Source organism: Macaca mulatta, chromosome 10 (genome assembly GCF_049350105.2).
Source record: "Macaca mulatta isolate MMU2019108-1 chromosome 10, T2T-MMU8v2.0, whole genome shotgun sequence".
Taxonomy (NCBI): domain Eukaryota; kingdom Metazoa; phylum Chordata; class Mammalia; order Primates; family Cercopithecidae; genus Macaca; species Macaca mulatta.
Genome location: NC_133415.1, coordinates 101,961,640 through 101,973,885, shown reverse-complemented (window position 1 = coordinate 101,973,885; position 12,246 = coordinate 101,961,640). Strand labels below are relative to the sequence as shown.

At 43.4% G+C, this 12,246-nt stretch overlaps 1 protein-coding gene across 1 annotated transcript in view; it reads left to right on the top strand.

Annotated features, from left to right (window-relative positions):
* The window catches only part of STAU1 (staufen double-stranded RNA binding protein 1), a gene marked incomplete at its 5' end in the record, with an annotated part of 81,605 nt that overhangs the window by 34,205 nt on the left and 35,154 nt on the right, over positions 1 to 12,246 (top strand). Inside the window, 2 exon segments of the mRNA NM_001266308.1 lie at positions 5,389 to 5,527; positions 7,336 to 7,501. Of these exon segments, the coding sequence (NP_001253237.1) occupies positions 5,389 to 5,527; positions 7,336 to 7,501 (305 nt within the window).

Below are 12,246 nucleotides of genomic sequence, written 5' to 3'. Positions count from 1 at the left end.
TTGGCTGTGTGTTCATCTCTAACCGCATATTTTTTTACCCACAAGTTGTTCAAAGAGGAGAAGTTGTTCTCTTGGGTGATTTAGATTATTTGAAAAATCAAGAAATGTGGTGTACTTTTAGTTCTGTCAAAACCAAGATTCTAACCTCGCTACCAACAGCATGCAGCAGAGTGGCAGCTAGCGCCGGATGGGGAAGTCCTAGAGAAAGGCAAGACTGTTCATGAGAATAACTGTGTGTGTGTGTGTGTGTGTGGTTTTTTTGTTTTTTTTTTTTGTTTTTTTTGTTTTTTTTGGTTTTTTTTTAGCATTTTCTCCTTCAGCATTTATCCATGAGACAATCACCAAGATGACCCAGGGGTTGTACCGCGTTGCAGGCTTCTGCCGTTTGACCTTCCTGCCTGCCAGGGTTTTGAGGTCATACTGTTATTTGTTCTTAAATGAGTAGCCCGGTGAACTGCAGAATATATAAAGGAGATCCCTGATGTCCTGATGTGTCAAGTGTCAAGGGCGCGGGGGGAGTAAAGGATTATTTATTTATTTATTTATTTATTTATTTTTGAGATGGAGTCTCGTTCTGTGGCCTAGGCTGGAGTGTAGTGGCGCGACCTGCTGGGATTATAGGCACGAGCCACCGTACCTGGCTTTCTTTTTTTTTTTTTTGGGATGGAGTCTCACTCTGTTGCCCATACTGGAGTGCACTGGCGCAATCTTGGCTCACTGCAACCTCTGCCTCCTGGGTTCAAGTGATTGTCCTGCCTCAGCTACCCAAGTAGCGGGAATTACAGGCGCGTGCCACCACACCTGGCTAATTTTTGCATTTTTAGTAGAGATGGGGTTTCACCATTTAGGCCAGGCTGGTCTCGAACTCCTGACCTCAAGTGATCTGCCTGACTTGGCCTCCCAGAGTGCTAGGATTACAGGCGTGAGCCACTGCACCTGGCCAATAAAGGATTCTTTATGTTTTTTTCCTTTAGTGGGAGCTGTGCACTGAGGGAATCCTAAAAGTAAGACCTACAAGAAAAATCAGCTATGAAGGCAAGTTGCCCCACCCCTTAAGGCACCAAACTTAAATGACCTAGACATACTGAAATCCAGATTTCCCCTGTAAATTGTTTGTAAGTGAGATAAAGTGATATTCAGCGATAACATCAGAAAAGTAAAAGCTTCAATTAATTTTTTTTTTTTTTTTTTTTGAGACGGAGTCTTACTCTGTCACCCAGGCTTGAGTGCTGTAGCGTGTTCTCAGCTCACTGCAACCTCCACCTCCAGGGTTCAAATGATTCTCTTGCCTCAGCCTCCTGAGTACCTGGGATTACAGACATGTGCTACTACACCTGGCTAATTTTTGTATTTTTAGTAGAGGCAGGGTCTCACCATGTTGGCCAGGCGAGTCTCGAACTCCTGACCTCAGGTTATCGGCCCGCCTCGGCCTCCCAACGTGCTAGGATTACAGGTGTGAGCCACCACGCCGGGCCGCTTCAGTTGATTTGATAAATTCCGAAGTAACGAATCTCAGATCTTTGGGGTGCATCAGAATTACTTTGGGAACTTGTTAAAAATACAAATCCTCATTCCTTAAATCCTATCACTTTGGAAGGCTGAGGCAAGAGGATCACTGGAGCCCAGGAGTTTAAGACCAGCCTAGGAAACATAGGGAGACGCTGCCTCTGCAAAAATTAAAAAATTAACCAGGTATGGTCTGGGCACGGTGGCTCACGCCTGTAATCCCAGCACTTTGAGAGTCCGAGGCGGGCAGATCACAAGGTCAAGAGACGGAGACCATCCTGGCCAATATGGTGAAACCCCGTCTCTACTAAAAATTCAAAACTTAGTTGAGCGTGGTGGTGTATGCCTGTAGTCCCAGCTACTCAGGAGGCTGAGGCAGGAGAATTGCTTGAACCTGGGAGGCAGAGGTTGCAGTAAGCTGAGATCATGCCACTACACTCCAGCCTGGCGACAGAGCAAGACTCTTGTCTTTAAAAAAAAAAAAAAAAAAAAAAAAAAAAAGCCAGGTATGGTGGTGTGTGCCTGTAGTCCCAGCTACTCTGGAGGCTGCAGTGAGCTATGATTGTGCCACTGAGCTCCAGCCTGGACAGCAGAGTATGACCCCATCTCAAAAATTGAAAAAAAGGGTGGTTATGCTTTCAAACAAGAGCCCACAAACACATTGCAGCATCAAAACATTGTCTTAATTTGTGTGAAGTACTACTATGTGTTTAAATCAAGTGTACAAAATCTCTTTCATGAGAAGTAATTGGAAGAGAATTTTGAGGCTGGACATGGTGGGTCATGCCTGTAATCCCAGCACTTTGGGAGACTGAGGCAGGTGGATCACTTGAGGTCAGGAGTTTGAGACCAGCCTGGCCAACATGGTGAAACCCCGTCTCTACTAAAAGTACAAAAATTAGCCGGGCATGGTAGCAGGTGCCTGTAATCCCAACTACTTGGGAGACTGAGGCAGGAGAATTTCTTGAACCCAGGAGGTGGAGGTTGCATTGAGCCGAGATCACACCACTGCACTCCAACCTGGGGACAGAGTGAGACTGTGTCTCTAAAAACAAAAAAGAATTGCAGTGCATACACAACACAATCTCTTTTTTTTTGTTTGTTTATAAAAACGACAAAAAAGGATAAGAAGGGGATGACAGGATGAATTATCAAGATAAGACCAGGCCTCTTAAACCGTGACCATAGAAAGTGTTCAAGGTTCAAGTGACATACTGCAGTCAATGTCAGGTTTCACGAATTGAGAGCTCACACTTTTCATTTCTAGGAATTTACAGTACTGCTGACACTTGGAGATCAGCACCGGTGAGCTGAGTGAACTGGTATTAAAAAGATCAAATACACAGTTGCTGCTAAAGCTTTGGAGGGAACAAAATTTCCTAAGCCCACAGTCTGTCCTTTAGTAGCGAAGGAAGGAATCCAGGTCTTATGCATGGGCCAAACAGGTACCTTTCAAAAGTGTATCTAGAGGTACTACCATTTAATATGTATACGAATGGTTTCTTAACAAACTTGTCGATTTTGAAAGCACAGATTCTACACAACCAGTGACAAATGCTTATTTTTTGGGAATCTTAACCTCATTGTAAAGCAGTGGTTTCCAATCTGTGATGCCTCAACGCCTGACAGTCTGGAAAGGCGGTCAAGGCGGTCGTAGGAAGGATGGCAGGTGACCAAATAATTTCAAAGATTTCCGAAAAATTTAATGAAATATATTTTTGATAAGATTGTATAGATTAGCAATAATATAAATTTTATCTAGAGTCACATCAAGTCAGTGTGGTAATATCGATTGTAATTTTGTTGGTCAGAAGTGCTTATTGTCAGTTGTATGTCTCTTAATTAAAAAGAATGAGAAAATGTAATATTAAATGTAAATATTACTTAAATACAAGCCAGCAGGTAGTATCTCCTCAAACAAGGGACCCATGCAAGGGGAGTATGCTAATCAAGAAGGTGTGGCTGGTGAAGGGTTGGGGATCAGTGACCTGGAGGCTGTGTCATTAATGGCTGTTTTAGCAGAGACCCCCTCAGATGCATGAAGTCATCCCAGATCTTGGTATGTAGGAAGGAATCTGGGAAGTTATCAGTCACATCTTTCTTGTTACTTTTGATTTCTTTGCAGTATACTTTCTTCATGGTTATTCTCTATTGCAGACAAATTCTGTGGATCAGAACTGCTCTTAAAATGATTCAGACTGTACTTAAAATGCAATTATATGAATTCTGTAAAAAATATAATTCTAATGCAAGAAAGAGAGAGATCTGTAATTCATGTGGCCCTCTGTGCAAACCCCAATGTTATTCTTATAGAGTTGATTCATGCATTAAATTTAGTTGAACCAATTATAGTACAGAATAAGGTCTTTTTTATTTCTCTGTATATACACCCTAAAGAGGCATTTTAAAGTGGATTTTTGTGTGCATTTAGATTTTGCCATTTCTAGTGTTCTGTTTTTGATATGAAAGTGTTGTTTTTAAATATGATTGTGCACTGACACTAATCTTTCCAGGCTGGTTTTCTTTTTAAATGGTTTTTAAAAGTTTATGGATTGGATGAACTGAGAGAAAGAAAAATTGGAAAATGAATAGCATGTATCTTCTGAAGTTGATACATTTTGAGATAACTTGTTGTATATGAAAATGGAACTCATTTTCCTAGCAAGTATTACCACAGGTCAAATTCCATTAGAAATATCAAGAATGGAAATACCTGAATATTTTGTGGGCCTTGTGTAACTTCTCCAAAAAGAATTGGGTTGCGGTCGCCTCAGTGATTTTTCACCTTGAGTTGCACATCGTGTTGTATTGTAGCTCTTTAAGTGTGCTTTGTGTTCTTTGAACTCCTCTGGGGCAGGAATTGTTTCTTTTTTTTTTTTTTTAGACAGAGTTTCACTCTTGTTGCCCGATGTGGAGTGCAGTGAGGCAATCTCGGCTCACTGCAGCCTCCGCTTCCTGGGTTCAAGTGATTCTCCTGCTTCAGCCTCCCAAGTAGCTGGGATTACAAGTGCGTGCCACCATGCCTGGCAAATTTTTTGTATTTTTAGTAGAAATGGGGTTTCACCATGTTAGCCAGGCTGGTCTTGAACTCCTGACCTCAGGTGATCTGCCCGCCTCAGCCTTCCAAAGTGCTGGGATTACAGGCGTGAGCCACTCTCACTGCAAGGTCTGCCTCCTGAGGCCATTCTCCTGCCTCAGTCTCCTGAGTAGCTGGGACTACAGGTGCCCACCACCACGCCCGACTAATTTTTTGTATTTTTTAGTAGAGACGGAGTTTCACCATGTTAACCAGGATGGTCTTGATATCCTGACCTCGTGATCCGCCTGCCTCGGCCTCCCAAAGTGCTGGGATTACAGGCGTGACCCACCATGCCTGGCCAGGAATTGTATTTCTTAAGCTTAGCACAGTGCTTTGCATCCAGTTAGTAACGTAATAAATGCATCATTCAATAGTGTGTACAGATATACTTCTGAGTGCAAGCCAATAATCCTGTAAATCAGTACAACCAAGGTTATATTGATTAAATATTCTCAAACACTAAAATAATTTGGACATTTACATGGGATTTTTTAATCGTGAAATTTGATGTGTTTTGGAACTTATTTCTGACAGCTGTACCATATAGCTTTCACTGATAATGTCTTGGGTTAAATTGTGGCTCCTCTGATAACCCTCAGAGTAGATTTTGTGCTGTTGACTATATATAAATATCGAGAAATCACAGCATATTCTTGGATTTCCTTGTCTGATGCCTAGCAGTGACCCAGGTCCTTTTATGTATCATGAATCCGATTAGCAGAAAGCATGCTATTACATTTTATTTTAGTGAGTATCATTCTCATATCAGAACAAAACAGTTATTTGTCGATTCTTTCTTGTAGAAAGCATAACTCCTACTGTAGAACTAAATGCACTGTGCATGAAACTTGGAAAAAAACCAATGTATAAGCCTGTTGACCCTTACTCTCGGATGCAGTCCACCTATAACTACAACATGAGAGGAGGTGCTTATCCCCCGAGGTATGTGTGAGTTTTTTTTTTTCTCCATAAAATACAGGTGAAAATGTGTGATATTTTACATAAACTAGTACCTCTAGATTGTGGAGGGAGTAATGATTTGGTTTGGGCCTGCCAAATGTTGAAGTCGGTCTTAATTACTCTTGTGCCTTGTGCCCCTCCCCTGCCTTTTTTTTTTTTGAGACAGAGTCTTGCTGTGTCGCCCAGGCTGAAGTGCAGTGGCGCTGTCTCGGCTCACTGCATCCTCAGCCTCCTGGATTCAAGTGATTTCTCCCTGTCTCAGCCTCCCGAGTAGCTGGGATTGCAGGCGCCTGCCACCACGCCCGGCTAAGTTTTTTTTGTATTTTTTAGTACAGACGGGGTTCTGCGATGTTCGCCAGGCTGGTCTTGAACTCCTGACCTCAGATGATCTGCCCACTTTGGCCTCCCAAAGTGAGTCCCAAACTCACAGAGCACCCGGCCGCCCCTCTTTTTTTTTTTTTAATTCATTGAGACAGTGTCTCCCTATGTTGCCCCAACTGGTCTTGAACTCCTGGGCTCAAGGAGTCCTCCTGCCTCAGCCTGCCACAGTGCTAGGATTAAAGGCATGAGCCACTATACCCGGCCCTTTGTGCTTCTTTACTGCTCTTGGAAAGGGCCTGAGCATATTTCTCACTGGCAGTGTGGCTTGTGCCCTCTAGCAGCCTGGCTAAAGATCACCCTTGTAACTGCTTTGTGTAACTGAATCTTATTCAAACATGATTCCCATAGCATCATGATTCCTGCAAGACAGTGATTCCCAGCATTTGTAGATTACCTGATAATTGGGTACTTTTTGACTTTTGAACTTGTGCGCTTTGTAAATAGCTTTGTTGCAGTAAAATATTAATTGAAACCTGAAAATGCCATGGATTAAAAAATCTTTTGCCGGCAGTAGTAAGACATTAGTGGAGGCCGAGCGCGGTGGCTCATGCCTGTAATCCCAGCTCTTTGGGAGGCTGAGGTGGGCGGATCACGAGGTCAGGAGTTTGAGACCAGTCTGGCCAACACAGTGAAACCCTGTCTCTACTAAAAATATGAAAATTAGCTGGGCCTGGTAGTGGGCACCTATAATCGCAGCTACTCAGGAGGCTGAGGCAGGAGAATCACTTGAATCCAAGAGGCAGAGATTGCAGTGAGCTGAGATCACGCCACTGCACTCCAGCCTGGGCAACGAGAGAAACTCCATCTCAAAAAAAAAAAAAAAATTAGTGGATAGATGATGAACAAAATGGAATTCTTCATTTCCCTGCTCTCTGTTGGGGGATAAAGCCATTTTAAAAATACAAGCTATGAAATGGATAAGAAACTGGGTTCTGCTAGGGAAATGAATGAGAAACTGGGTTCTGCTAGGTAGGCTACAGCTTGTTGGGATTTCTTGAAATGAGGGTCCTTTCTAAAAGACTTGTGCGTTAAAATTCCCAGCCTTCTATTGGAGACATGCAAATTTAAAGCTAAGGTTTGAGAAGGCAGAGCAAACCAAGTGTCTGTCTCCGCCAAAGCCTAATTCATTTTAGATTTTGTCAGTGCAGGTTAGCATGATAAACTCATAATTTCTAAGCCATTGTGTTTCCTGAGATGTAAGTTTGGATTGCTAAAAACTCTTTTCTTATACTGTGTAGCAATTCTAATCCAGTTTAAGCTTTTATGAAATCTCTGGATATATTGATGAAGAGTGATTAGCATCAAACACTAATGTGAGTAGGATCGTGATGAAGGAACATTTGCCAGAGAGTGTATAGGTGACTTATCAACTTGAGACTGTAATTTGCCTAACCTCCTTTTATTTCTAGGTACTTTTACCCATTTCCAGTTCCACCTTTACTTTATCAAGTGGAACTTTCTGTGGGAGGACAGCAATTTAATGGGAAAGGAAAGACAAGACAGGCTGCGAAACATGATGCTGCTGCCAAAGCATTGAGGATCCTGCAGAATGAGCCCCCACCGGAGAGGCTGGAGGTAAGGAGCGGAGCCCAGGCTCCCTGACGCTTCGACAGGGTGGGAGGGTAGTGGGGAGATGTCACTGCACGTTATCTTTTCTAAGAAGGCATGTTGACAGCTGTCCATAATTTTTATTTGAATGCCTCCAAGATTTTATGCTCTGTAGCTTTCTTGCTTTTTACCCCTTTTTTCGTTTTAAAATTTCTTAACAAGAAAGTCAGTTGCCTTCTTTTCCAGTCTATGGCATGGTTTTGAGTGACATGGTGTGAACACGTTAGAAAGTTTGCGATTCAATTGAGTTGTGAAGAACATGTACGGATGAAGTCTTCAGTACTGAAGATTTTGCTTGTGATATATGGTACCAGGTTAGAGAATTTTCTGAAGCTGTTTTTGACCAGCCACTCTTGATTATATAGAAGCGCCTGTTATCTATTGCCTCATAACAAACCGTCACAGAATTTAGTGATGGTTTAAACATCTCCAGGCATTTATTTTGCTCATAAGTCTGCAACTGAGGCCGGGCTTGGTAAGGGTAGCTTGTCTTCATTCTACACAGCTTTGGTTGAGGTGACTCTGCAGGGGGCTGGAAGATCTGCTTTTAAGATGGCTCACTCGTGTGGCTGGTAAGTTGGTGCTTGCTGTCAGCTAGGAGCTCAGCTGGGTCTCTGGCCCCAGGACCTCAGTTCATCCCTGGGTGACCTATGGAAGGATTGCTTACACTTCCTCATGGTATGGTGGCTGGTTGCCCAGAGTAAGCATCCTAGAAGATGGGAAATGGAAGCAGCTGCCAGTTTCTTAAGGCTTAGGCTCAGAAATCACAGCATCGTGTCTGCCATGTTCTACAGGTCAAGCAGGCACAGAGCCCAGATTCAAAGGAAGGAGATATAAAATGTCACTTAAAAAAAAAAATTGAGGTGGCCAGGCACAGTGGCTCACGCCCGTAATCCCACCACTTTGGGAGGCCAAGGCAGGCAGATCATGAGGTCAGGAGATCGAGACCATCCTGGCTAAGACGGTGAAACCCTGTCTCTACTAAAAATACAAAAAATTCGCTGGGCGTGGTGGTGGGAGCCTGTAGTCCCAGCTATTCGAGAGGCTTAGGCAGGAGAATGATGTGAACTCAGGAGGCAGAGCTTGCAGTGAGCCGAGATTGTGCCACTGCACTCCAGCCTTGGGGACAGAGCGAGACTGTATCTCAGAAAAAAAAAAAAAAAAAAATTGAGGGTAAAAATTATATAACCTAAATTGACTAGTGTAAGTGTACAATTCAGTAGATTTTAGTACATTCACAATATGGAGAATCCCATTTCCAGATGATGAAGGGATTGTCAAAGAATTAGGGACCATGCTTTAAAACCACCATGATAGGAAAAGGATTATTAACATTTTTGTGACTCAATAGCAATATAATTCTTAGGGAATCAGTAACTCCATGCCATTGAGGGGGTCAAAGCATTAGTGAATATCTTTGGCCAGGCAGAATCTTATCACAGGTAGAGTCACAAAGGCCAGAAGAAGCCCAGTGAATTGAAAACATTGAGATTTCATAATTCTGTTTAATCACAGCAGGAAATGCCACCTGAAAATATCTCTGGGTAGCATTTGACTTTTCTTCACCAGGAAACATGTTCACAAAGAACAAGAAGATCCTGCACAGAACAGTGGGCTAAGTATGTGATGAGAGGTGTAGACCCAAGCGGACCTTGGGCAGGGTGCCTGCTGAGGTCTGTTGTATCCAACTGCCACCCAGGGCGACCCAGCTCGGGCTTCATGGCTGGCTGCACAGGAACGATTTGTTTTTCTTTCGTTACGCTGCGTTTCCATTTTCCACTGTAATCACCTATTCTAGTAGATGATCTGTTTCCATGGCCCACTAAGGACCAAATCAAAGAAAATGAGGCTGTAGCTAAAAGAGGAGGATTTAGTGAAGTTAAAAGGATGAGCTTTTCAGTGGTGAGATTTGTTAAAACACCAAAAAGGTAGTGGAATTTGAGTTATTTTGGAGGCTCTTCAGCTTTTTACCTGACTGGTGCTAATCTTAATTGGAGTCAGATGGAATAGGTATTTCTAGTACTTCCAGCCAATAGTTGATAAACAATTGCTGGACACTGCTATATGGATTTTGTGCATCACAATCACTTGAGAAGTTAAAAAAAGAAATTCTAGGCCCAACCCCGGGATTCTAATGCAGTAGGTCTAGGGTAAGACTCAGGAATCTGGCTTTTGCTTTTATTGTTCTTGCTGGGTTTTTTTTTTTTTTTTTTTTTTTTTTGAGACAGTCTCCCTCTGTCACCCAAGCTGGAGTGTAGTGGCATGATCTTGGCTCACTGCAACCTCCACCTCCTGGGTTCAAGCGATTCTTGTGCCTCAGCTGCCCGAGTAGCTGGGACTACAGGTGCTCACCACCACGCCCAGCTAAATTTTGTATGTTTAGTAGAGATGGAGTTTCACTGTACTGCCCAGGCTGGTCTCAAGCTCCTGAGCTCAGGTGATCTGACCACCTTGGCCTTCCAAAGTGCTGGGATTACGGGCATGAGCCACCATACCCAGCCATGTTGTTAGTGAGCTCTTGGAGTGATTCTGAGGTATGGTCAAGGTTGGAGAACCACGGATCTAAGCGCTGTCAGCACTTCCCCAGCAGTTCTTCCCCTTGACTCCTCCATGAGAATGATGAGAGTATTGCTACAAAGGATAAGTGCCTATTGGTATTTCTGAGTCTCCCACCTTCACTCACTAGAGCAGCGTTGGTTGGCACAGTCCTGAGGGCAGCAGTTGTTGTGGACATGTTCTCCTGGGCTGTTTTCTCACTGGGTCCTGTGAAAACTCTGAGGAGCTTTGCTGGGGAAAAAACAACAACAACAACAAAAACACCTTTTTTCACTGACGTGTATATTTTGAATATGTTACGTCATTTACTTAAAATTCCTTGGAGGACTCAAATTCAGCACACACCTAAGCACTTTTTAATGGCTGCAAAGTGTTCCACTAAGTGAATGCACTGCTTTGTTTTCCAGCAGGGACTTGATTATTTAGGTTGTTTGTAGTTTTCCCTCTTATGAAATGGGTCGGGAAGAACATTGTTGCAGTAAAGTCTTTGTCCACAGTCCTAGAAGTAGAATTGCTGAACCAGCGGGTATGCACAGTGGTACATATGGCCAAGTTCTCCACAGGAAGAGGGTGCCATTTTACAACCTGCTGACAGGCCATAAGCAACCTGTCTGTCCACAGCCTGCCAGCATTGGAAATGATAATTTTAAACAAATTGTCAGGTTAGCTGTGGCAAATTTGTGGAGCATGTGATTGTGTGGTGGATCAATGCATCTTCTCTAGAAGATACGCAGTAAAGCCAGCACTTGCTGTCTACAGGACAGGTATAGTCTGGGCCCTCTATGCCAGGCGCTGCCCTAGACCCTGAGTTGAAAACAGCCAGTGCCGTCCCTTTTCCTGTGAACTTGGTCAAATGGAGCTGCCACACATTAACATCAATATCAGCAAAAAGTGCAGTTAGTACAAGGATGGAAAAGTGACAAGGATTAGAAGAACGTAAAGTATTTCATTTAGGTTGGAGTAATGGTGGTGAGTTCAGAGCAGTCTTTTCAGAGGAAGAGACATTTTGGCTGAGACTAAAGATCAGCAAAGAGCAGGGACAGTGTATGCCCAGAGAGGGAGCAGCAGCTGCAAAGGCCCCAAGTTAAGAAAGTGCATGGATTATTTGTTTATTTAATCTAAGGTTTGTGCTAACGAAGGATGAGTTTTACTCAGTGTCCGAGCTATTAGGAGCAGTATGGTCATAGCTACAGTATCTGTAATAGAGAAAAACAGGAGCTAGCTTAAATGTCCATTACTAGGGAAGTGGTTAAAAAAATGGCTATGTTTATCCCATGAGTACGAGTGTGGTATCTCATACACAGGCATGAAAGGGGATGAAGTTGCAGAGCTGTTACTGTGTGTACAGTGTGATCCTGTTGGTGTTTCAGAAAACAGTAGAGCCAGCTGTAAGTGTGTATGTATTTTTGTTTGTTTCTTTTCTTTTGTTTTGGAGACAGGGTCTCACTCTGTTGCCCAGGTTGGAGCGCAGAGGCCCAGCATGCAGGCTTACTGCAGCTTTGACGTCCCTGGGCTCAGGTGATCCTCCCATCTCAGCCTCCTGAGTAGCTGGGACTATCGATTCATGCCACCACGCCCTGCTAATTTTTGTATTTTTTTGTAGAGATGGGGTTTCGCCATGTTGCCCTGGCTGGTCTTAAACTCCTAGGCTTAAATGATCTGCCCACCTTGGCCTCCCAAAATACCAGGATTACAGGCATGAGCCACTGTAAACAGCCTGAAGTTTTTAAAATACTTTTTTATACTTTTGTAAAAATGAATAAATGCAGCTCTTTCTGGTTTTGAGTCCTTATCTTCACTTGGGACAGGTGCATACTTAAGTATTTAATTTATTTATTTTCTTGAGATGGGGCCTCACTCTGTCACTTGGGCTAGAGTGCAGTGGTGTGATTTTGGCTCACTGCAACTTCCACCTCCTGGACTCAAGCAGTCCTTCCTCCTCAGCCTCCCAAGTAGCTGGGACCACAGGTGCATGCCACCACACCTGTCTAATTTTTGTATTTTTGGTAGAGATGAGATTTCACCATGTTTCCCAGGCTGGTGTCGAACTCCTGAGCTCAAGTGACCACTTACCTGCCTCGGCCTACCAAAATGCTGGGATTACTGGCATAAGCAATAGCACCTGGCCTAAAATTGGAGACTTTAACCCCTCTTGT